The 25,484-nt window shown below is 41.8% G+C and overlaps 1 protein-coding gene across 4 annotated transcripts in view; it reads left to right on the top strand.

Annotated features, from left to right (window-relative positions):
* The window catches only part of MYH15 (myosin heavy chain 15), a 45,435-nt gene extending 20,570 nt beyond the window's left edge, over positions 1 to 24,865 (top strand). For 2 of the 4 annotated variants that reach the window (XM_027883238.1, XM_027883235.1), the window contains 23 exons: positions 221 to 338; positions 614 to 737; positions 1,421 to 1,557; positions 1,939 to 2,194; positions 2,613 to 2,855; positions 3,463 to 3,639; positions 4,158 to 4,303; positions 4,953 to 5,043; positions 5,996 to 6,385; positions 7,362 to 7,488; positions 8,395 to 8,513; positions 8,987 to 9,183; positions 10,215 to 10,564; positions 11,145 to 11,269; positions 14,006 to 14,121; positions 15,993 to 16,185; positions 16,889 to 17,092; positions 18,073 to 18,198; positions 19,565 to 19,735; positions 20,247 to 20,351; positions 21,627 to 21,722; positions 22,225 to 22,362; positions 24,715 to 24,865. In XM_027883238.1, coding sequence (XP_027739039.1) covers positions 221 to 338; positions 614 to 737; positions 1,421 to 1,557; positions 1,939 to 2,194; positions 2,613 to 2,855; positions 3,463 to 3,639; positions 4,158 to 4,303; positions 4,953 to 5,043; positions 5,996 to 6,385; positions 7,362 to 7,488; positions 8,395 to 8,513; positions 8,987 to 9,183; positions 10,215 to 10,564; positions 11,145 to 11,269; positions 14,006 to 14,121; positions 15,993 to 16,185; positions 16,889 to 17,092; positions 18,073 to 18,198; positions 19,565 to 19,735; positions 20,247 to 20,351; positions 21,627 to 21,722; positions 22,225 to 22,362; positions 24,715 to 24,732 — 3,767 coding nt within the window. In that variant the 3' untranslated portion in view covers positions 24,733 to 24,865. Of the gene's footprint in view, positions 1 to 220; positions 339 to 613; positions 738 to 1,420; positions 1,558 to 1,938; positions 2,195 to 2,612; positions 2,856 to 3,462; positions 3,640 to 4,157; positions 4,304 to 4,952; positions 5,044 to 5,995; positions 6,386 to 7,361; positions 7,489 to 8,394; positions 8,514 to 8,986; positions 9,184 to 10,214; positions 10,565 to 11,144; positions 11,270 to 14,005; positions 14,122 to 15,992; positions 16,186 to 16,888; positions 17,093 to 18,072; positions 18,199 to 19,564; positions 19,736 to 20,246; positions 20,352 to 21,626; positions 21,723 to 22,224; positions 22,372 to 24,714 lie in introns of those variants that run through there. The other 2 variants (XM_027883237.1, XM_027883236.1) reach the window with 1 other exon arrangement.
* Positions 24,866 to 25,484: the final 619 nt, after the last annotated feature.

The raw sequence follows: 25,484 nt of genomic DNA, 5'->3' as shown, positions 1-25,484 counted from the left end.
ACACGACAGTCTTAGAATTTTAGTTTATTTAACTCTGTCATTCTATTACTTACTTCTAAATCACCAGACAGTACTTAAATACTGTCTGTGCTGTTCACCTCATTCAATGGTGTTGCTCTTTCAGGAGATGGCGTCCCACATTTTTCTGTTTCCCCAGGGAAATGAAGATGAAGCCCTATGGAGAAACTCAATTTAATTTAGCCTTGGTTTTCCCCTGCAGGTGAAATGGATGCGTTCCTTGTCTTGCATCAGCTCCGCTGTAATGGTGTCCTGGAAGGCATCCGCATTTGCCGTAAGGGTTTCCCAAACAGGGTGCTTTATGCTGACTTCAAACAAAGGTAATGCAGAGCTGTGCTGTCTCCTGTTCTAATCCATCAGTCAAAATAGGCGAAGCATGTATTCACATTTTCATTTGAGGTATTTTATTCCATTCAAGTCAATTTTTCATTCAGTTGCCTGAACGTGGAAGGCAGAATTCTGCTCTTCCTTGTGTCTGGGTAGATGCAAAGTAGGAAATTACCCTGGGTGATTTTTTTTTTTTTAAAGTTTGGGGGGAAGAAAAACCAAGGGAGAATTAGGCCCATTTTACTCATTGCTCATCTGTTATTAACAGGTACCGCATTCTGAATCCGGGTGCGATTCCAGAGGATAAGTTTGTGGATAGCAGAAAAGCTGCTGAAAAACTGATGGCATCTTTAGATGTTGACCATACCCAGTATCGTTTTGGACACACCAAGGTAACCAGAAAAGATCATCACTGCTTATGTAAAGAGAAAAATGATAAATCTAATATTTAATTTTCAGAATAGGACACTATGCAATTTGTGGTGGTGGTGATTAATGGAGACTTAATAATAGAAGAAACCATCAAAATAGCAGCAAAGTGATGGTAGGTTTTAAGCTGTTCTTGGAGGAACGTGATTTCTCTGGCTCAAGCTCCCACAAAGCTTTTATTACAGAAACACAAGTCTACACAGCAGCAGCTGATGCTTTATGTCCCCCAGTGAAACAATAGCTTATTTAATATAATATATGTACATTCAAACATAGATGGACCACAAGATCAGCTGCAGCCTTTGAAATGAGGCCATGTGCAGTTCTAACATGATCCCATTAGCGGGGATTTCTGTGAGTCAGGAGTTGTGGTTCAGCTGACCTACTTAGAGCCCTGCCACAGCTGAAAGGTACTGGGGCAGTAAAATAGTTTGGCCTATTCAAAACTGGGGAGATAAACCCCAGTTTTGAAACAACTCTGGAACTGTACAATGCAGTCCCCAATGCAAGTCGTATATGGCCCTCTGTACTTGTATAGTTTATAACGTGTCAACAAAAATACCATTCTGGACTATTTCAGTAAGGTCTGTGTAACTTTGAAATAAAATCCTTTGTTATGGTGAAATGACATCTGTGCATGTACCAGGTGTTCTTCAAGGCTGGTCTCCTGGGCCATCTAGAAGAGATGAGGGATGAGAGACTTGCGAAAATCTTGACGATGATCCAGGCAAGAGCACGCGGCAGACTGATGAGGATTGAGTTTCAGAAGATAGTGGAGCGCAGGTACGAAGGCACCCCCTTAAATCTTAGCAGACAATAGTAATTACCATTTAATTATAAGTTGGATAGAGCCATTAATTACGGTCCCTGAGGCTATGATAACCCTAAATTAAAGGCTTAAAGTGGATGTATGATGAAAATAACTGTATAAAATAGAACTGTATATTAGTTGCCCGAAGCTCTGGTAAAAATCAGATTTCGAAATTTGTTGTGTCTCTGAAAATCTGGAGGAAGTTTTTCGTATCTCTTGGAATCTAGTACAAGTTCCTAATATTGCTCAGAACAAAACCATGAAGCTGACTGAAAGTGAAAAAAAAAAAAAAATCTCACTTTTCCAATGCAGGCTGAGCTTTAGGGTGTTTTATTTGTTTTCTCTTAAACCAGGGATGCTCTTCTTGTAATTCAGTGGAACATCCGTGCTTTTATGGCTGTCAAGAACTGGCCCTGGATGAAGCTTTTCTTTAAGATCAAACCTCTTCTGAAGACTGCAGAAACAGAAAAGGAGATGGCCAATATGAAGGAAGAATTCTTGAAACTGAAGGAGGCCCTGGAAAAATCTGAAGCCCGGAGAAAGGAACTTGAAGAAAAGCAAGTTTCTTTAGTTCAGGAAAAAAATGATTTGCTTCTCCAGCTCCAAGCTGTGAGTAGACACATAGATTCATATACTTATTAGATGTTCTTTGAAACTCAAGGGTTTACAGACCAGCATATTAGTACAATTTATTAAAATAAGCTGTTGATCTCATCAGAGTCTTGCCAAAAATTAGAGTGGATAGAAAACCTCATGTTTTAGCTTATAACAAATGGTAAGGGGTTCTGCACAAGACACTGTCCATGGCAGTAAGAAATGGGAGTTGTCCCATATGCGACTAGTCATGTCACTATGGTCTCTTCCTGCTTCATTAATTACTTGTCTTCTGAAATCAAGAGTAGGAAATTTTCCTTATGCTGCTCTGTAGTGTTGGATCAGGCTCTTTGACCACTTACAGGATGGGGAAAAAGTGAGGAAGAAAGAAGGCCAGGCAGTCATTTCTGTCCTCTCTCTTGTGCCACACCAGGAGCAAGACACTCTGGCAGATGCTGAGGAACGATGCGATTTGTTGATTAAATCCAAGATTCAGCTGGAGGCCAAAGTCAAAGAACTGACGGAGCGGGTTGAGGATGAGGAAGAGATGAATTCTGAGCTGACTTCCAAGAAGAGAAAATTGGAGGATGAGTGCTCTGAGCTCAAGAAGGATATTGATGATCTTGAAATAACACTTGCAAAAGTAGAAAAAGAGAAGCATGCTACTGAAAACAAGGTACATTTAGAATTTCACCATGTATTTACAAGACGTTGGGCATGGATTACCTTTATGACAAGTGCTACTGGTCTTCTGATGGTTTTACACTGTTTGTAACACTGAAGAATCAGTATATTCAGTTATTTGACCTTATAAGATAAAAATTGTTAACTCTGGGACTAAGTTTTTCTTTTTCTGAAGTAAGTTTGGCTGCAATTCAGCTAAAAAATTAAGTCTATTTTGGGCATTTTTAAGTAAACAATTTTCTAATGTAACGTAACCATGAATTTTTCCATCTCTCCTGCTTAGAGCCTGTAAATGTAAAGCTCATCTCCTGTTTCTCCCAGAAAGAATCAGAAGCTGGAGTCCATCACCATGGGAGTTACTCTGAAAAAAATTTATCACATTTGAAATAATATACTACATTCACAACAAGCACTGGCACACACTGACTGCCTTGATGGCAATTTCAACCAAAAAGCCTCAAGGTGCTGGGAGAGGAGACATCCTTTTTTTTTTTTCTTTGTTTTCCTGCTTACAAGTTCAGAACAGACAGTCATTTGACCCATGTTGTGATAATCCCTTCCTTCAAAATCTTACAAATACATCTTTCTTTCTCACACAGGTCAAAAATCTGACAGAAGAAATGGCAACACTTGATGAGAATATCAGCAAACTTACTAAGGAGAAAAAGTCCCTGCAGGAAGCTCATCAGCAAGTTCTAGATGACCTACAAGCAGAGGAGGACAAAGTCAACACACTGAGCAAAGCTAAAGTGAAACTGGAACAGCAAGTGGATGATGTAAGCTGGCTCTGCCTTCATGTTTCACCAGGCTTGTTTGTCCCCCACTTAGCAGTTTTCATGAGAATGAAAGGTTGCAAAGCTTTGAAATGTATTCCTGTCATTTTAGAAATGTGGTCCTTGTACTGCCTGTAAAAAGTATAATTACAGGAATAATATAACATTTATTTGTGTAGTTCAGCCTCTGAAAGGATTGCAATAACATGGGAAAATCCACCCAGTTTGCATTTGCAGAGTAACTGGCCTAAGTCAAACAGAACTTTGCTACTAAGAGAATCGTACTGCTTGCACAACTGTAAAGCATGGACTAACCCTTTTGTTCTATTTCTTTAGTCCACATGCCCACTGGCCACTAGGGAAAAAAAAAAAAAAAGAAAGAAAGTAAAATGATGCTTGTGGTTAAAATACTTCTGCTTCACAGCTTGATAGAGCTCAGCACAGAACAGGGCACAGCATACATCTGAGTGTTGTAAACCGCCTGTGTTCAATATTTTCACTGAGTGACTTTGTTTCTAAAGCTTGAGGGATCACTTGAACAAGAGAAGAAAGTGAGGATGGATCTAGAAAGGGCAAAACGCAAACTGGAAGGGGATTTGAAGCTGACCCAAGAGAGCGTTATGGACTTGGAGAACGATAAGCTGCAGATGGAAGAAAAGCTGAAAAAGTAAGAAGCTGATGCTGCTGTACAAAATAAAGCAGCACAGTTACCATTCTTATTTTGGAGCCTTCAGGTGTGTCATCCTGCTGTGATGGCTAAGAGGAAATTCCATTATGAGACTGTGTAGCCAAGAAGGGAGGGAAAATCACTCTTACTTTTACACAGTATACCTGAAACATTACAATTTGTTAAACTTTCCGGCATTAAAAAAAACAAAACAAAACAAAACAAAAAACCAAAAAAAACCACAAACAACCCAACAAATCCCCACAAAAACTCCTTAATGTTTTCATTGCTTAGAGAAGAAAGCTGAAGGAACTCTCTAAAAAGTTATTCATCCTAACTGTCTGTTACAGTATTGTTGGAAGACCTGGAAGACCTGACTGTTAAAAATATTTTTCCATTGAGTCTGAAAATAGTGTTACTTTTGTATGACAGAGAGCCAGAAATATAACTGCAGAAATGCATGCAGAGGCTTGGCTTGGAAACCGCTGTTCGGAGGAAAATGTGTTTTCATGCAAATTGCAGTACATGAGGATTGTTTGCATTTTTAGATACGTTAGAAGTTTTACTGAACAACTGTTTAAAAATTGCAAAAGCCTAACGTGAAGCTACAAGGCAAATTGTCACAGTAGGAATTTCCTTTCTGTGGCAGGAAAGAATTTGAAATGAGCCAGCTGAATTCCAAGATAGAAGATGAACAAGCTATAGTGATGCAGCTGCAGAAGAAGATCAAGGAGCTTCAGGTCAGTTTGCTTTTTTTCTCATATATCATAGAATGAGTTTCTCTTTGTGCCTCACTGAAAGGCCTTGCAGAAACTTTTCATGGCTAGATGCAGCTCCTCCTTGAGACAGGAGGTAGTACATCTCTGTACCATTTCCCTTTTCTCTCAGAATATGGTTCCTTCCCAGAAGCAGGACATATGACCACAGAATACTAGCAGTTTCAAGCAAAGCAGAAAGGCTCTGGTGTTTTGCTTTAACCAAATAACATTGTTCCAGACCATGGAGCTGAGGGTAGTTGCTGGGGAGGAGTTCAGCAGGGATAAGCATGGATTTGAAATTTAGAGAAGGGCTTTATATGCTTAGGAAACTTTCAACAGAAATGAAAAGGCCAAGGAAAGTCAGCACCATCCAAACAAAATGTCTGGACCTGAAAATATCAGCTCTGCTTTTTTTGTTAATAAAGAATATTTGTATAACCTGGATGTAAAGTGCAGATTGGTCAAAATAACCTTTTAATGAAAAAGACTGTTCCCAATGAATATTCTCTATTCATGCAGTTCTTCACACTGCTGTATTTGAAATCCTGTCTTAACACTCCTAAAGAGAAGTTACTTCAGTCACAGAGCTCTTAAAATGACAATTTATTGCTGCTACTCTTACTAGCAAGTGAGTCCTCCCATGTACTTCAGCTGAATGTCAAATACAGGAGTATAAGGTCAGTGCACTGGACCTAAATGTCTTGAACTAGAACTTGTAGAGCAATGTACTGTGAGAAAGATGTGACTCATCATTATTACTGTAGCTCAAGATCTGATTTACTGGCACAAATGGGCAAGTCCTTTTTAGCTGCTGAGCTACCAGGGTTGTAAAACATGGGCTGTCAGAAGGTTTAACAATTTGTAAGGTCCTCCGTGGTATTCTGAAGGTAATCCTCAGGCAGGTGACCAAAAGGTGTTCATCTCTCTCTGGTAGGCTCGTATAGAAGAACTAGAAGAGGAGCTGGAAGCAGAAAGAGCTGCTCGAGCCAAGGTGGAAAAGCAGAGATCAGACTTGGCCCGAGAGCTGGAGGAATTAAGTGAGAGGCTTGAGGAGGCTGGAGGAGCCACAGCTGCCCAGCTGGAGATGAACAAGAAACGCGAGGCGGAGTTCCTGAAGCTGCGACGGGACCTCGAGGAGGCCACGCTGCACTACGAGGCCACAGCCGCCACCCTGAGGAAGAAGCACGCGGACAGTGTGGCCGAGATGGGGGAGCAGCTGGACAACCTGCAGAGGGTCAAGCAGAAACTGGAAAAGGAGAAAAGCGAGCTGAAGATGGAAGTGGATGATCTGTCATCCAACATGGAGCAGATGGTCAAGGGAAAAGTAAGGGTCCCGAGGCTTCCCAAAGCCGCACAAAGCCATGCGTTAGCTAAGGCTTGTCTTAAGGTTTCCCGGGACACCTGGTACAGCCAGAGTTGTTTAGAAGGTGATGTCTTGCAATTGGAGATGCTTATGTGTGCAATGTCTCACTTCCCCAGCTGGTGGTAAAAAACCCTTCTTACCTGGAGATGGGACAGCAATTGGCCTGTCTAAAACACATAGTGCATCTCCAATTCCAGACATGCTGTTTATCCATGATCTCAGAGCACAAAAATGTGTCACTTAAATTAGGCTTCCCCAGGCTAGTGACAAACTGGGGTGATGCCATCCAAGGCAGGAAATCTCTCACCCTAAGCAGAGTCCTTTCAGATCCTGCCCTTGGTTCACAGTTTTGACTCAAGTTAGCAAGGAGTGCAAAGCAAAGGCTTGCACAACCACACTGTATATTTTCACAGATGAACTGTGGATTTTGTTTCCTGAGTAGATAATCTTGGTAGCTTTCAGAACACTCTAAATAGATTTCCTTCAGTGAAAGTGAAGAAAAGAAATGTCAGTATTCTCAGAGTTAGAAAGCTGTCATCAAACCCAATTTATGATAAATGGCAATTAAAGCAGAATCAGTAGAGCAATTTTCACTGGAGGTGATTTTCCCATCTAGCAATTATGAGGAGGCTATGCCTGAATTTCATAGGCATGTGACTGCTTTTGAACCTTTATCAGAGTCTTTTTACACTGGTGGAATGCAATTCAGGGAAAACAAATGGGGAAGGTGGTCTGATGGGGAGTCCCCTGACCTGGGACCATAGACATGGGGCTATTCTTCCCCACTCCACTCTGGTATTTGTGTCTTTGCTATTTGCCTTTTCTCTGAAAGACAAACACACACACATTAAAAAAAGATACATTTGGAAGGCTACAGCTTCCAGATGTCTGCCAGGAGGCCACAGCTTTCCTTGTCTTTTCTCCTGATTCCCAATAGGCCAATGCAGAGAAACTTTGTCGCACTTATGAAGACCATCTGAACGAGACAAAAACGAAACTGGATGAAATGACTCGCCTCATGAATGACCTCACTACTCAGAAGACAAAGCTCCAGAGTGAGAATGGTATGTGTATGTCCATCCTTGATAGGCTGTCTCCCAGGAATTTATTGGGGTGCCTCAGCACCGCATTGGTGTTGTGCGATGGCACCTGCTCTGAAGATGGCTGCGTTAGGATTGCTGAATGGAGCAGTAGTTTTTGTGTCTTTGGACATTCCTATCTTTAATTTTTTTATAAACTTGGTGGTGAGACCTTGCCTTGGACTGGCTTTTGAAACAAACCTATACCCATATTTACCAGCATACCATCTCTTGAGATGAAATGGATGTGCCAGCTAGGTGTCCAGTTTCAGGAACACCCATCCTTCAGTGCTAGAGGGATAAAGAAGGAGCTGGCGTACTGTTGCTCTCTGTGTTGAATACCATCTTCCTCAACCTGACCTGCAGTTTTCACCCTGCAGTGACACCCCTTCCTGTGTTAAATTAAGTTTTCCTTATGTATCCCTTTGCTTTGTATGCCGGTTGTTGTGAGCTTCTCGGGGTGTCTTGCAGCCCTCTGAAGAGAAGTCTGTGGAAAAACAATGTAAAGTTGTGAAAAAGAGTATAAACAAAACCAGCTACAGCTGCATGTGAAAGTAAGCATCAGTCTAGTCTAATCCTGGAACTGAAGTAAAATTAATGAACCAAAGTATTGGCAGAAAAAAAATTAAATTAAAAAAAAAAAACACAAACAACAAAACTCATTAAAAAATGTAAACAAATGAACAAAGCAAAACAAAACAAAAATTAACAAAAGTTATCCTGGGGAAGTGTCTGATGGTTACAACATTGGAGAAGCTTCACAAAAGGTCAGTCACAATCACTGTAAGTTCTTTTCCTCAGCAGAATTGGACAGGAACTTTGATTTTTTGACTGGGACTTTGTCATTTCATCATACTGATTTGTTTGTTTGTTTGTTGAATTTTGTGGCAGGTGAGTTTATTAGACAACTTGAAGAGAAGGAGTCATTGATAAGTCAGCTGTCCCGGGGGAAAACCTCATTTACACAACAGATTGAAGAACTTAAGAGACAGCTAGAAGAGGAAACCAAGGTAATGCTTTGCTTGTGTCCATTCATTGGAATGGAATGGGGAAAAATGTCCATGTTCAATTGAGGCCTGGATAAAAGCTGAAATGAGCTATAGGAACAACAGTGATTCCTGCCAATTGCAGTGATATACATTCCTGCCCCTGACTGAGGCAAGTGAAAAGAGAAGGGTTTGGGAAAATCATCAGCATCTAAATGTTAAATAAATGTTAAATAAAACTTACCCGGTAAGATAGCCAAAGTCTTAAATCTTGCACCTTAAATGTTTGGGTGTTTCTCCAAAGCTGTCAAATTATGTTCAGTCTTGATAGCTTCCTCCACATGTCACTGGTTAGGGACGACTTAACACTTCTTACCTCACTTGACCTCGACTGTTGAAGCCAGAGGCAAAAAGAAAAAAAGGAATTTCTAGGGGCTGTTTGTTTGAGTTTTGTTGTAGTTAACCCTGCAATGCTAATGACCTTTCTATCTCTGCAGTCCAAAAATGCCCTGGCTCATGCCCTGCAAGCGGCCAGGCATGACTGTGATCTCTTGCGGGAGCAGTATGAGGAGGAGCAAGAAGCCAAGGCAGAGCTGCAGCGGGCGCTCTCTAAGGGAAATGCTGAAGTGGCACAGTGGAGAACAAAGTATGAGACTGATGCCATTCAGAGAACTGAGGAGCTGGAAGATGCCAAGTGAGTTCCGTGGGTTTCACTGTGCCCTTGTCTGGCAGGACTGTGCTTCCTAGGGCTTGTCACGTGCTAAGAAATGGGGCAACCTGGTTGGAAAAGTCCCTCTGACTTATTTCTGTTATTTGTGGCTGTCCTGTTCTTCATATTGCTTGGGCAGGTCAATGTTTCTGCTGAGTCCTTGTCTGTGGAGAGTGGTAGTGGATATTGGAGTTCATTTGAGTACTAACAAAATTAGATAGCCCTACTTGGTTATCTTTCACACTCACTTGCTTTGCCCTGGACCAATGCTGTTTTCTTGGTCTTGACTTCCCTTCCCAGCTGGGAGATGATGGGCTGCCCTGGGAAGGTAGGGCAGAAAGTCATGTTGGCTCACACTGTGCAGCTGCTCCCAGTTACCAGGTTTGGGTGTTACTGGGCAAGGTCTCAACATCTCCAGAATCTGCCTCCACACATCTCTGATCATTAGGATCTTCTCTCCCTTCCAGCATGTTTTCTCCACCTAGCATGTTCACAATCTTCTTTCTGGGCCATCCTTTCTTTCCAGGACCTCTTCTTGCCAGACCCCTGTTTTCCCATTCTAAATAGTCTATGAACAAAAGCCCAGGGCATGACCAGCCTCCTAATTGGTGGTTGTCTCATATCTCTTAATCGGAGGAAAATGACACTGTCACTTAGACCAGGTCTTATCAAATATTCACAACGAGCCCATTCTGGTTACAGCTAGTAAGTAGCAAGCTGGTGCCTGCAAGTTCAGAAGTTCAATTTCAAATATTCATACACAGGCACACATGCACAAAATTATCTGCCACATGTCAGCATTCATAATTTAAGCTGGGGTTTTTTTCCATCATAGTCCCTTCTCTACAGAGGCTTGACTTCTCCCTCTCTTCTGCTTCCCCTTGCCTCACCTCCACCCCACTCCCCATTTTCCCTTTCAGAACTGATTTATTGAGACACTGCTTTGGTGTCAGTTTTCTAGATAACACAGCAGTGGTGACACTTGTTCATTTCACTGTGTCTTCTCACCTGGTTAGGAAGAAGCTTGCTGCTCGACTGCAAGAAGCTGAGGAAGCAATTGAGGCAGCCAATGCCAAGTGCTCTTCCCTGGAAAAGACAAAGCATAGGCTGCAGAATGAGCTGGAAGACATGATGATTGACTTGGAGAAGGCCAACTCGGCAGCTGCCTCCCTGGACAAGAAGCAGCGTGGGTTTGACAAGATCATCAATGACTGGAAGCAGAAGTATGAAGAGTCACAGGCTGAGCTGGAGGCTTCCCAGAAGGAGGCCCGTGGCCTCAGCACTGAGCTCTTCAAGCTAAAGAATGCCTATGAGGAAACACTGGACCACCTGGAGACTTTGAAAAGGGAAAACAAGAACCTCCAAGGTAGGCTTCATTCAGGTGCTGCAGCCAGTGCAAGAGCCACATCAGAGGACAGCTGGAGGGATGCAGGTGCCCTGTGGCAGCTGTAGGGAAAGGTGTTTATCTCGTCCTGAGATGAGCTTTCTGATATCATTTAAGACACTGACTGACGCTGGCAATGAAGGTTTTGAACATAGAAACTGGCATGGCCAGAGAAGAGCAAGCTTCCCTTTGCCCCCCTGCCAATGAAGGTCACTGGCAGAGGAGCCATTCTCAGGGGAGGAACAAGACAGATGACAGAGGTGCAGTAGATGAAGCCTAGACAGCTCTCAAAGCAGAGCATGGTAGCATGCTAGCCTGCAGATCACAGATAAAACCTAAATCATTATAAACGCTTCAAAAAGTGTTCACAAGAAAGGTTGTGCCTTCAAGTTGTTCAGGTTGTTCAAAAAAAGTTGCTGTAAGTAAAAGTAAGGCAGGGCTTGTGTACAGACAAGCCCTTGAGGTAGCAAGTTGAGGCATGGTTCCTGTATTCACACTCCATGAATTGCAGCATGGTCCAGACACCCTGTATGCTAAATCCATCCATCCTCTTTTGTTACAGAGGAGATTTCTGATCTGACCAATCAGATTAGTGAAGGAAACAAGAGCCTCCATGAAATAGAAAAAATCAAGAAGCAGGTTGAACAAGAGAAGTCAGAAGTTCAGCTGGCTCTGGAAGAAGCAGAGGTAAGGAAAGCAGGCTCAAGGGAAGAGGGAAAGGTGTCTTTATCAGGATTTTCCATCCTTTTCATCCTCTCAGCAACACAGCCAGTGTGTTGATTTTTAGCACGTGTGGCCTCTCTGCACCCAGCTCCGCCAGCCTTGCTAGCCAGTGTCTTCAAGAGTGATTAGTGACTTTTGGAGATGTGAGCTCTATGATTATCCGTGGAGGCCCTTTCAAAGGAGGTGCTCATAGCTTTCATTTTTTTGTTAGAATCATAAAATCATCAAGGCTGGAACAGACCAATCCAACCATGCACCCAACACTACCTCTGTAACCTCTAAACTGCTAAACTATGTCACTCAGTGCCAGAACCAGACACCTCCTGAACACCTCTAGGGATGGGGACTCCACCACCTCCCTGGGCAACCTATTCCAATGCCTGACCACCCTAAAAATGATTTTTTTTTTTCTGATATCTAATCTGTCTCAGCTTTAGGCCATTTCATCTTGTCCTCTCACTGCAGGCACACTAGAAGAGACTGGCCACCACCTCACTGCAACCTCATTTCAGGTAGTTGTAGAGAGAGATGAGGTGCCCCCTGAGCCTCCTCTTCTTGAGATTAAACAAACCCAGCTCCTTCTGCTGTTCCTTACAAGACATGTTTTCTAGACCCTTCACTAGCCTTGTTGCTCTTCTCTCGTTGTTTGGTTTTGTGTTTTGGGGTTTTTTTTCACTTTCAGGAAGCTCAGAAATCTCCCCACTGCCTCAAAATCCAGTCCTTGCTGACTTTACCATAGAATATTTCAGTCTTTTGAAAAACAGAAACTGATGAAAATCATGGTCATATACTCTTTTATCAGATATTTCAACTGTATAGTTTCCAACAGCAAATTCACCATTTCCTATTTATAAGAAAACAAACCTCCTGATGACTTTCAATTTTGTAGGGTCTCAGATATTTTGTTGGATACTGCAGCCTGCTTAAAAAGATGCAGTAGTCTCAGAAAGCAAATGAAAACAGGAGTTTGATAAAGACATTTGGCCTCACTGCATTAATTTCTACAGTGACAAGTATGCACATACCCAAGAGGGTTGCCTTATCCCAGTTTCCAGAAACAACAATATGGTACGAGCCAAGTGGAAATACTTGTTATTCACTTAAAGGGCTCAGCTGACAGTTTTCTCAAAAGTGAGGTGCATTGCAAAGCTAAGAAGGGGTGTAGGTGGTGCTGGCTGGAAACAACACAACACACAGTGAGGGATTTTTGGTGAAGACTGCTTTTTTTTTTTTTTTGATTGCATCTAAATAATATCTGCTAAAATGAACATCAACCAGTGTGACACGGATCCATTAATAACTTAAATGCTGTGCAACTTCTTTTGTTTGTTACAGGATGCTTTATACATTGCAGGGATTTCACAGCCAAACACACAGGTGTCACTATCAGAGCAGAGGGAAGAGCATGTCTTTCTTCCACAGCTCTGAAATGTGGAGAATGATTATGTACTCTGACAAAAAAACATCCCTTGCTAGAAAGAATACATCAATTCTTGAGGAATCTGAGGGGCACACTTTCCTGGACTGTGTGGAACGGCTTCCTAAATCTCTGTGATATTAGGAACTAACAAAAGTAAAGTGGTGATGTATCTTATTTTAATTGTGGAAGAAATGGTCTAATGCAGTTTTTCTCCCTTCCTTGTGAATTTGCGTCCCTGGCAGTCACTGCTGGTGACACAGAACTTCTATGTGCTGTGCCCATTAATATGTTGTGGCTCCTTGGCATGAAGCATGCATTTGATTGACTTGTAGCTGTTGCATGTTAGCCAGAGATTAGCAGGGATTTTGTGCAGCTCAGTTTTCAGAACCTTCATTCTGCTTCCATCATCTCTCAAGGGAAGCACAGCTAAGCTTGTGCAGTTCCACCCTCAGAGAGCACTTCCAAAAAATACAATGTTCTGTTCTGTGCTTTCATTCCCTGTTTGATCAATAAGGAGACAGAATGACACTGAGCCTGATTTATGCAAGACCTGAAAGTCAGAGGCCTTGCTATTTCTGCATGGGCTGTTTGCTTAGTTCTTCACTTCCACATATGAGAGAAATGTAGTAATAAAGACATAGGAACAAAATTCCCCCATTTAACAGACGATTCATTTTAATTGGGAAGAATGACAGAGTATTTTTGCATTTTGTCATGTAGAGATGATACCGGTTATTTCTTTCTTTGAAGTCATATTGCTTAATAAGCTTATATAATTAGGAGGCTTCCAACACTTTGTGATTTGGAGAGATTTTTGTGAGCTGGAAGATGGATGTGTGGACCCCTTCACCTTCCTAAAAATAATCTTGTTTTAGCTTATTCCTATCCCTTGCAAGCCTGTGAATTTCTGGAGGGTGTCTTTACAGAGGTGTGGAGCAGGGAGCAGCTGTTGATGTCAAAGCCATGCAGGCAGGGCCAAAGGTATTGCTGTTCAGGGGTTCTCTTGTGAGCTGTGGACTGTTTGACAATTTGTCCTCCGAGGAGCTTGCTGCTCGATTTTCCAACTGTCAGGTTGCATTAGAAGGCATTTAAGTGCGTTGTTTTGCCATGTAAGCTACTCATGTCCTTGCCTATAGAGAGAGAGGGAAGGAGGAAGTAGTGCTATCGGAGACAGGAAGAGATGTGTGAAGGGATCATCTTTGTGCAGCTGTTGTGATTTGAAAAAAAAAATAAATTAGAGCAATTCCCGGCTTGCAAGCTCTTGGTGCTTTCTATTTCAGGGAGCTTTGGAGCATGAAGAAAGCAAGACCCTTCGTTTTCAGCTTGAACTTTCTCAGCTTAAAGCAGAGTTTGAAAGGAAACTGACAGAAAAGGAGGAAGAAATGGAAAACATAAGGTATTTTCCAGAAAGCAGCATGTTTTTTTAACAGGAAAGTCTTAAAAGACCAGAACAATGCTCAAGACCCAACCCAGTCAAATGCACCACAGGTCAAATGCCAGCACAAGCAGATTCCGTCTGTACCAGAAACCAAGACAGCTCTGACTATTTACTAAAGGGTAATCCTATCACAATACCATTTCTTAGTTCAAATATTCCTGTCAGATCAGTCTCTGTCAGTGTACAATTAAACCCATCAAGTGTATCACATTATCACATGGCAGCTGTAACAAAACTGACTGGCACAACCAAATTCCCAGCAGACCAAGGGCCACTAAGTTTGTATGTTTACAGTAGGGAAACAGGTAGGTCTAGAGAGCTGCCATCTCCTAATCCTGTAGGATGGCTGACTCCTAAGGGGAACCCCAGGCAAAATCAGCAGTACTTACCTCAGTGGTGCTCAAACCTATGTTATCTAAAGGCATTTAGTTAATTTATGCAATTACAGCTACACTGATCGTGGGAGGATGTGGGGAGGTTGCTGTTATGTGTACACCATTTGGGTAAGCACTGAGAATTGCAGAGGTGCAGAAAGTGTGAATATAACAGGAGAAGAGCTTATAGCTGAGAGGGATTAACAGGAAAATTGGAAAGCAATTAGATAAGAGGATGATGATATTTTTTTCTCTTCCCTTCCACTCAGCACAAATTCAAATCTGAAGAGTTACACCCTTAAAAGGAGGCCGAAGTAGGCCAGATGTTCAGCAATATGTGTGTGTGGTCATTCAGAAAACTTTGGCCTTGAATTGGTCAGTGTTGCAATGCTATTTACCCAAGAATCATGTCATTGTTGATTGGTACACTAAAGTGTAGGGAAGGGAAAGTCCAAGGCCCACCCAGGCCAGTGTTGTTTCATGCTCAAGAAGTTTTTCGCCCTTTAATCTTTTGATATCCTGCAGATGTCTGGACTGCAGAGACCTTGAGATAAGCTAACCAGAGCTTTCTGCTTCAGCTTCATTACGAGTGTTCAGCAGACATGCTGGGTTGTTTCCTGGGAGTCTAGGGTACAGTTCAGTATCTTGTTGAAGTAATAAGGTCCTCAAGGTTTTCCTTGTTGACTCGATGCTTTCCCAGAATTCCTACACTTTCAGCAAAATTCAGCCAGCAGTGAGATAAGTGTCAAGAAAATTAAGCTCCTGTTTGTATCTGTTTTGTCTTTAAATTGACACTAAGCTGCCTTTCACTGGGGGACAAGGCTGTTTAATTGGGTGGGTTTAATCTCTTCTAAATTTAGATGTCCATAACAGGATTTCTATTCATGAATTATTCCCCTGACCATTAGCATAAGAATGTTTTTTTCAACATCTATTTTAAGACCCAATAACTTATAGCTTATACATGCCATTTGCTATAAAGAGCACCTAGAGTAATTAGCTTAGAACATAACAGCCTACCTTCAGTTTGATTAATACCCTCCACTAATGTCTTCATAAAAAGGCTGAGATGTAAAACATACAAAGAATTATTCAGTAAATATCTTAGGAAGTGACTGCTAGGCTTGAAGTGCTTCTTGTTCGGTTCAAATCCGTACTTGCTTGTGTTTACCAGAAGTCTGAGAGCACTCCTGGATCCAGTATTGCCAAAGGAAATGCAGAAGAAGGATGCTACTGGTGCTTACAGATCAGGAGTTAGAAGAGGGTGTGAAACACACCAGATAGTTAGACAGCAATGAGGAACTAGAAACTATGTATGTTATATATGTGTGACATTCAGAAATATACAGTTTCTGGAAATGAGGCACTTCCAGAGAGCGCAACGCTGTTGCATGGAGTTTTACATTCCTGTGCAGAGTGGAAAATTATTCCATTCTTCCTTCATGTCCTTTTCAGGAGAAACCAGCAGCGTGCCATAGATTCACTGCAGTCCACCCTGGATTCAGAAGCCCGCAGCAGAAACGAGGCCATCCGGCTCAAGAAGAAGATGGAGGGGGACCTCAATGAGATGGAAATCCAGCTCAGCCATGCTAACAGGCACGCTGCAGAGGCAACCAAGGCAACACGTGGCTTGCAGACACAAATAAAGGTACTCAGGGAACTGCCGGTCCCAAGCACCCATCAGAAGTCACGGGCTGGGTTTCATCAACACAGACCAAAACAGCAGTGGTGGTGGTCATTAAGAGGGAAATTACTCCCAACAATGTAAAGGGAATTAGTGATCACATCTGGCATCAGAGAATACTGAAATATGGATTTCTTCTCAGACTTGCATACAAGCTGGATGAGATCCAGTCATAAAACCCTTGCTGGCTGCAGCCTCCTGCAGAGGCAGAAAGCTACAGCATGAGAAACTGAAAACCTGTGATTTTCTTATAAGCTTGCAAGTCTTTTAAAAGTGGAGAGCAAGTGAGTTGGCTGAAGTTCAGGGAGTATGTGTATATTCAGCTTTCTTGTTTGCATAAATATTTGTAATAGCTTAAAAAAAGGAAAAAAAAATCACTCTGCTAAGGCATCTCTTCTAAGCAGCTAATTCTGCCCTAGGCAGAACCACCAGCTATGACAGATTTGAGCACACAGATTTTTCCCCCGTTGCACCATGCACCACAAAAGCTATTCAGCTCACAGTGTGGAAATACATTAAAGAAAGAAATATAATAAATAAAAAAAAAGCACTGAAATTCTTGAGGTGGGCCCCATGTAGCCTCTGCAATCTGAGAGCCTTCTGTGGAAGCACATTGGCTTGAAATGGAGTTGCACTGGTAAAAAACCAAACACCTGCTTTGTTTTAGGAGCTTCAGGTGCAGCTGGATGACTCGGGACACGTGAATGAAGATCTGAAGGAGCAGCTGGCAGTCTCTGACAGGAGGAATAATCTTCTCCAGTCGGAGCTGGATGAACTGAGGGCTTTGCTGGACCAGACTGAACGGGCAAGGAAGCTGGCAGAGCACGAGCTGCTGGAAGCCACTGAGCGTGTGAATCTGCTTCACAGTCAGGTTGGCTTTTTCTGTGCCTTCTCCCTCACTGACTTCTCTGTTAACCACTGACACTGCTTGTCCATGGCCATCACAAATCTAGAGAGAAAATGAGGGACAGTTCAGTCACACTGTAGATATGCCACCTCACTCCTGTCAAGTTAGCAGGAAGTGGTGATTCATCCAACTGCTTTAAACAGCTTCCAGAAAAAGTGATGATGGAAAATAACAAGAGTAAATTGTATTGCTTTCATTCTTCCATGCTGTAAGGCCAGTTTCCTTCTTTAGATAAGCCATGTCTGGGATGGTGAGGCATTTCTTTGGAGAAGCAAAGCAGGTGCTGTGTTTGTGCAGGGCACAGATGTTGTAACCCTGTGATGTAACCACGGGGGCTGGACTCCAACAATAGGGGAATTGAGCAGGGCAGGAAACCACCTGCAGCAAAGTGCACTCTGTGCCTTGCAGGTCTCCATTAAGATTGGCCTTTGGGCTTTGTCAAGGTGGACACTGCAGTTTTTAAAGTGCCATGGAGGGGCATGTCCTGATTCGATGGCATTTTTGCTTCTCTTCACAAAAAATAGTCACAAAGAAATCAAAATGTGCTACAGGCTGGTGATGTTTTGCAGTGTTTCCTCCAGCCCATTGGTGGCATTTAGCTTCTATTTTAATCACCATATTGGCTGATTAATTATCATTAATTTACCAAAATGAACTGCCTTATTCATTCTTCTAAGCTTATTGCTTATTATTTTATCTGCATCAAAATCGGAATATTTACAGCTTTGAGAGTATTTTTAATATTTGCTCTGTCTGAAGCTACGTTTGCTAGTCAAGCCAGCCATTATCATGTACCTGGCTCTCCCTTCCCAAATATTGCTCTGTGTAACCCAGAAGATGCAAAAATCGGTAAGCCCTGGGGTGCTAAGGTACTTAGAGGAGTTGTCTCTAATCATCAGTTTCCCTCCTTTTCCACTGTTCCTCTGGGGAAAACTTAATAAAAGAACACAAGCCTGATCAATCAAAAGAAGAAGCTGGAGGGTGACATTTCCCAGATGCAGAATGAAGTGGAAGAATCAGTCCAGGAGTGCCGGAATGCAGAAGAAAAAGCCAAGAAAGCAATCACAGATGTAAGTAGGCTGGTTCCTTGCTCACTTCTTCTCATACCGCAATGTCCAAGGACAGCCAAGAAAGTATTTCCAGGTGATCATTTCTGTGCTTGTCACAGAGCTCATGTATGCAAAGTGTTCCACAGTTATCTGGAGGTAACTCATGAAACTACAAAATAAAGCAGACTAGAGGTAAAAGAGAGGACAAATTTTTTTTTTCCTTATGTTTAAGGTTTGGGTTTGGTTGTTTTTTCGGGGTTTTGTTTTCCCAAGAATGCAGTTTCCACTGGTCCTCAAAGTCTCAGGTCATGTCATTTTTTATCGAGCGAGTTATTCACATGGATACGTTAAACCAATACAGATTGAACTAGCGCTAACTGATCTCCTGATGTACATAGAGTATGATGTGAGAAACAAAATTACTGAACTGGAAAAACATGGGGCCTAAGATCCCAGGAGGAGAGATGGAGTGTACTCTTCTAGGGTGGACAGGTGTTTGGGCAGGTGTGGTTTCATTTCCCACATTTCACATCATACCAGCAAATAAAACGAAAGTTAAAACTGGACCTTTCAGTGAGTGTGTCTGGAGTGCCTGGATGAAGCTATTCCAGTACCGTGGTCTTTACCATTCTCGGCTGACAGCTCTATTACTGTCTGCCACAGAGAAGATGCTGATTCTCTTTGATGCAGCTCCAGCCTGGATTACAATGACTGCTGTCTTTTGGTGACAGCTCAGTGATGGGTACAAAATCTGTAAATGGCTCTTGGTGGCAGGTACAAACATCAAAGCAAGAATGAGCTAATTTGGCACCCTTTTTACCTGTCTTACAGAAAGACCAGGGACTATGTAAGATGTTGATACCGAGCTTCTATCCCAGCACGGACTGCAGAAGTTGCTCTGCTCTTACAACTGCCCAGGCAGCTCTCACCTGTGGCTGTGCAGGGAAATTTGTCTACCAGTTGTCTTAGGCTACCACCTTTCAAGAGCTCCAAATACCTAGAATAGATTTTGAATAGTTTCTGTAAAAAATGCCTCTAGTGAGTGTCACAGGCTTACTTATGGGCATTATAAATGAGAATATGGTATAGCATAGACAATAAAACTAAAAAAAAAAAAAAAAAGGAAAGAAAAAAAAGGAAAGAAAATGGGGGTGTGGAATCTTAAATCAAAACATTAGAACGGGGAGGGAATAAAGGCCTCCAAGGTTTTTCTGTTCTTTTGTTTTCTCTGTCCATGAAAAATATATACACAGAAGGTATTATCTGGAGCTCTGGGTACAGTGAATGATCCAAATAGGAGACAATTTAAGGTTGATCTTCCACCCTCTATTCTGAAACATAATCTAACAGTAAAAGAGAGCTGCTGTAAAATGTGGTTATTTTTCAGGCAGCAATGATGGCTGAAGAGCTTAAAAAGGAGCAGGATACTAGTGCTCACTTAGAGAGAATGAAGAAGAACATGGAGCAAACCATTAAAGACCTCCAGAAGAGACTGGATGAAGCAGAACAAATAGCTCTGAAAGGTGGCAAGAAGCAGATCCAGAAACTGGAATCCAGGGTAAGTTTGTGGTGCAACTTCAGACCACTGCCTTCTGCTTCCAGAATTGGCACTAGGTAGGTAGCCTAGGGTTGACCTGCTAAGTTTATAGAGGCCAAGAAGGGATAGTATGAACACTTTTCCTCTGTTTCACAAAATGCAGGTCAGCAGTTCTTGGAGGCATGCTTCCCCTTCATCATCCAGCTACAATGAGCTGTTGACCAGCAGATAACCAAAGCCCTTGATTTAAAAAAAAAATTTAAAAGCCTCAGCATCTAAAATCAGCAAATGCCTCTCCAATGCTTGCTTTGGTAAACTTTTCTGGCCTTTGCATATGTCTGCACCTCTGACTGCTGGTGCAGCTTAAATACATTTAGGAAAAAGCTGAATGGAAGGGTGACATTTTGATACCTTCTTGAAATTTGACTCTGTGGATATGCCTAGAAAATAAGCATTTCTTGAAGTGTGAACCAAATTATCTGCTGCTTTAAATAGATGCAGCATAATGGCAATGGTTTTTCCATTTTTGCAGGTTCGTGAGCTGGAGAATGAACTTGAGACTGAACTCCGTCGCAATTCAGATGCCCAAAAAGGAGCCCGCAAGTTTGAGAGACGCATAAAAGAGCTGACTTACCAGGTACACTGGGGACTGTGGTAACCACTAGGTCACTGGAAAGAAACATGTCTTAAATTGCCTCAATGTTCCAGTGAGGGATGGCGTTACCCAGAGCTTTCTGATTACAACCAAAGCTTTAGGCATAGGAGAAACATCTCCCTCAGGCTACCGTCATAGAAGCATAGAATGGTTGGGGTGTGGAAGGGACCTTAAAGATCATCTCATTCCAACCCCCCCCCGCCATGGGCAGGGACACTTTCCACTACATCAGGCTGCTCAGAGCTCCATCCAGCCTGGCCTTAAATACTACTTCCAGGAACGGGGCATCCACAGCTTCTCTGAGCATCCTGTTCCAGTAATCATCACCCTCTTGCCTGACTTCTTGTAACCAGTGTTATAAAACCTCTGTCTCTGGGAATTTAGAAAGTTTTAATACAGTATTTATACGGAGCACGCTTCAATGACTATTCACAATGTAAGGGAAAAAAGAGCACCAGCTGTGCTGCTGTTGCCAAAAGGAGCCAGAAGGACTTTTCTGACTAATGCACCACTCACTGTAGGGTTGCTCAGTCCCAGGGCCCCATCACCTATTGCTGAGCGGCAAGGTCTAGTCCTGAGCCCCTTGCGGGTTTGCTAACAGCTGCTCTTTTGAAAAAGGCCTGCAGCACAGAGCACTGATCCTTTTGCTTCCAACAGCATTCTTAAGAAGATAAACCCATCCATGTGCTTTAGATTATTTAGCCTCCTACCTGTTGTTTTACTTTGACTTTTGTACGCAGTAGGGGAAGTTAGTTTGTTTTCTTAGAATACTGTAAGCCAGCAGAATTATCTGGTTCTTCTGCTTATGGAGTGTGACAGGTGAAACCTGGCTCCCTTTGCCAGAAATGCCTCCAAACCAGACTTCAAATTATGCAAATTACAGTTTTAGACTCTCCCATAAGTCTGTTTCACTATATCATGACACACTTTATAGTGACAAGAGTGTTCCTCATCCCTGAGCAAGGAACTCTGGATGTATGTATGTGTACAACTCTGAAAGTGCACACATATATATGTTTCTATATAGGTATCTATATTTACATCTGTATAAATGGAGAGGGTACTCTCAGTCCTCCACGCTTACACACATTTTTAATGAACCTACAGAAGATTTCTTCATCTATGTACAGGAGGATCCCAACATGGCTAGTTTGTGTTTTGAGCTATAACTTTCACATCTATACTTCCTGCATTGTGGGAGATGCTCTAAGCCTCTTTATTCCACCAGCCCAACTAACAAACAGTGTTTTGATACAGTCAGAGGAAGATAAGAAGAATCTTGCCAGGATGCAGGATCTGATTGACAAGCTACAATTAAAAGTGAAGAGTTACAAGCACCAAGCAGAAGAAGCTGTAAGTAACTATTTGCACCTTTTTACCTTTGAGAGATTTATTGTTCTAAGCCCACAGCCTTTTATCCATAGAAGCTTCTAGTACAAATATACACTTTTTGTGCATTGATATTTTTATTTCATATAAACCCTGTACATAAAACTATTTATATTTCATATAAAATAAAACATTTGGCATATTTGTTGATTATAGTTTAGATATTCAATTTTATCTTATGATTGCAGTATAATTTGCAAGGGAAAGGGGGAAGGGAAAGAACAGGAAAGGCTTTTTTCCTTCTAGCCCCTCAGAAAGCACACTGAGAGCCTCATAGTTCACCTAAAATGGAGAATGCCACTGGAAACATTAGCTCTGTAAAACAGCAATCTCAGTTCTCCAGGAGGCAAATGGTCCCCATACGGCCCTCAGCTCGTCATGCTGAGCACTTTCCATCCCACTTCAAATGAAAAGCTTTGTTTCATGTGGACAGGAGGAAATCAGCTGCACTGTTTTTTCTCACCAGGAAGCTCAAGCCAATCTGTACCTCTCGAAGTACAGAAAACAGCAACATGATCTGGATGATGCTGAAGAAAGGGCTGAAATAGCTGAATCTCAAGTTAATAAGCTGAGGAGCAAGTCAAGGGATATTGGCATGAAAAAGGTACAGTAATACTGTGTGGGGTAAATGAGACTGTTTAACACACAGTAGTGGATGTTATGTATCTGTTACATCTGAAAAAATAGCATAGACTGGAATAAATTCTTGTTTAGTACATTTTTTTAGTTTCAGTCTACCCTTTAACATTAGGATAACCCTTTAAGACAGCAATCTGACACTTAAGACAAAATATATTCTATGTCCTCTTGATGTTGTCATTTAACCTCTGCGCTCAGCAGCAGAAGTGGTGATTTTGGTGGATTTATTATGGTTGGTTTTTAGATTTTTTTTTCTGCAAGGAATATTGAAAGACTCCACATTTTCCTCCCTCTGTTGATGTAACTTTCTATGTATGTAATACAGCCTGAGGGTTACTGCATTAGCAGATTGCTACATATTTTAACATTGCTCTTTTAATGAACTTGTATTGATTTGAAGAGCTGGACAAAAATAAAATCCTAGTGATTAGTCACCTACATGCTGGGAAGTCATTAGTTATTAGAAATATAGTTGTGGTGTTTTGCAATTGATGTGAATGGTAGCAGAATAATTTTGATGAAACTAAAAGATACCTAAGCACTTGGTCTGGAACTGAATGCAAACCTTTGCTTATCTACGCTTGCCTTCTGACAAATAAGAGTAGAATTCTTACTTCTAGGAATGACAGAAAGAGGAGATGGCTCATTGCGCTATTTCATTTGCAAGTGAAACACAAACTCCCATGCTTAACATCACTTAAGTTTTAGGGGCATAACAACTCCTGAGTTAAGAAAGAGGTGAAAAAAACCCAAACCCTTTCTCTATAATTTTGGTGTTTTTATCACATGCGATTCCAACACTCCCCTTTTCTCTTCTGTAGCCACCATTCTATGGCAGGGAACACTCTAACTTCTGATTTCATATTGTACTAATAAAGTCACCTTTAATATAAATGACTGTCGTTACATCATCTAGAGCACAGCTACATTAAAACTACAAGAATAGCTGGTCTCTCACACGTTTACATACGATGGAAGCAGTACTGTAACTGAAGCTCAGAAAAAGATTTGCAGCTTTTAAGAGTAAAAAATTTCCACAGATTTTTCTTTAAATCATTCCAGCCCTACAAAAAAATCAAAACTCAACAGATTCCCAAAGCCGTGGCACCATACCTATTTAGGTAAATCATGAGAGTAAATTATTTTTGTAAATACTGTTAAGATTGCTGTTTATTCCCTGTGTCTTAGTAGTGAAGGAAGAAGGGTTAATTGAAGCATCTTGCTGCAGGGGCCCACTGTTCTCCCCCCACCATTTTCTCTACCTTGCTCAAAGGAGATCTAGTTGTGTACAAATTCTGCAGACCTAAAATACTTACAGGTGCATTGTACAAAGAGCCCAGAGGTAATAAATCTTAGCCAAAGGAGCCAAGGTAGACATTTCAATAGGTAAACAGGCCCAAAGCCAAGGCTTTCTTGAAGCCTCAGTGATCAGAACACAAGAACAATAGAAAGAACGAAAGGTCACGAAGGTCACCCGATGAAGAGGAGAGAATTTGAGACCCCATGAGGAAGTAACGCAGGATCTACCACCATAATATTCCTCAAAATAGAGACCACGCCTCAATCTCCACCCCTAACTCCACCTGTTATGAATATTGTAATCTAATGATGCAATAATATGAATATGTATGCGGTTATGACGTAATCATTGCCAAACCTGTATAAAATACTCATTCTAACCTAACCAACTCGGAGCCTGTTTTCCCAGCACTAGCTGGCAGGCTGCCCAGCCGTCAATAAATAAATACCTTGCTGTTCTAGGCATAAAACTCTGTCTACACAGTTTTATCTGCTTTTTTTTGGGCATCAGTAGTACTCTCTTTCTGCCTCAAATATGTAAAAGTCATAGAGCAGTGGATAGCTGGTTTTATTAATCAGATGCTATTTGCCAACACCAATTCCAGCTCTGGTTTAGAGCAGGGTGTTGCACTGCCAAAAGCTGAGCTCAACAGTGCACACAGAGATGTCAGCTACTCTGATCATGTAGCATTAGAAATACCTTGGCTACTGCTACTAATACCCATTTTCCTGGAAACACCACCTACTGAAACAGGGTTGTATGGAAGTCCTCTGCTCTCAAAGGGGTATATATATATAATCTAGAATGAGGACAAGACAGCTGTATTTAGTGCAGTGAAATGGCAAAGATGGGCTAGATTGCTGCTAGACTATTTCAGATACAAACCAGAAATACCAGGGAGCAGAACCATTAGTAAATAGAAGCTTTTGTCATTTGCTTGTGACTTTACCCCAAAACCCCTCAACACTGCCATTTTCTTTTTAACAGTCCTATACTATCATCTCAATTGCATTTCAGGTTCATGAAGAGGAGTAAGTTCAATCGAAGCTGACAGATATGAGAAGATACTTGATATAATCAGGCACAACTGAAAGCAGATGTAGAAAAAAAAAATAAGCACTTACAGAAATAAACATCAAGTGAAAATCCAAACAGACTTTATAGCGTATTTCATTCATTTATTTGTGTTTCTATTTTGCCAAGCCTCAGGGATCAATAAAAGATTACATCTTGCCAACAGCCCACTTCATTATGTTGGAACAAATCCTAATTGGCAGATCTCTGACAAAATCAAAACCAAGGGCAAATCCAGTCATGCTTCACAGCCTCATGTATGTCATATGCAGATTGTTAAAGCAGCTGTTGTTTCCGGGTTGCCATGTCCCCACGGGACTTGATTTTTAAGGCCCAAGAAAGTGTTCTGGGTAGTGAAGTGAGGCACAGGGTGCATCTCCAGCCATCCAGTGGTTGTCTCCACCACTGTCAGCACATAGCACTTGCCTTGGTGGGTTTGCAGGAGTGTGAGGGAATCAATCTGCCAGGCCTCCCCATATTTATTTTGACCGTTGACCATCATACCACAGAGGCTTCACCTGCTGGATTGCAGCACCTGTTTCACAGTTATGGATAACCTGGGAGATGGTGTCCATGGTTAAATCAAATCCTCACTCATGAGCCTGTCTGTACGTTGCATCTCTTCCCTGATGACCTGATGCATAATGGGCCCATCAAGCCAGAAATAATTCACCTTTGCCAGTCCAAATCCACATGAGACATTTAAATTTTGG

Source organism: Empidonax traillii, unplaced genomic scaffold (genome assembly GCF_003031625.1).
Source record: "Empidonax traillii isolate 1590-97213 ecotype Southwest subspecies unplaced genomic scaffold, ASM303162v1 scaffold121:size1714817, whole genome shotgun sequence".
Classification (NCBI taxonomy): domain Eukaryota; kingdom Metazoa; phylum Chordata; class Aves; order Passeriformes; family Tyrannidae; genus Empidonax; species Empidonax traillii.
Note: the sequence above shows the minus strand (reverse complement) of the source record. Positions and strands in the feature narration are given on the sequence as shown.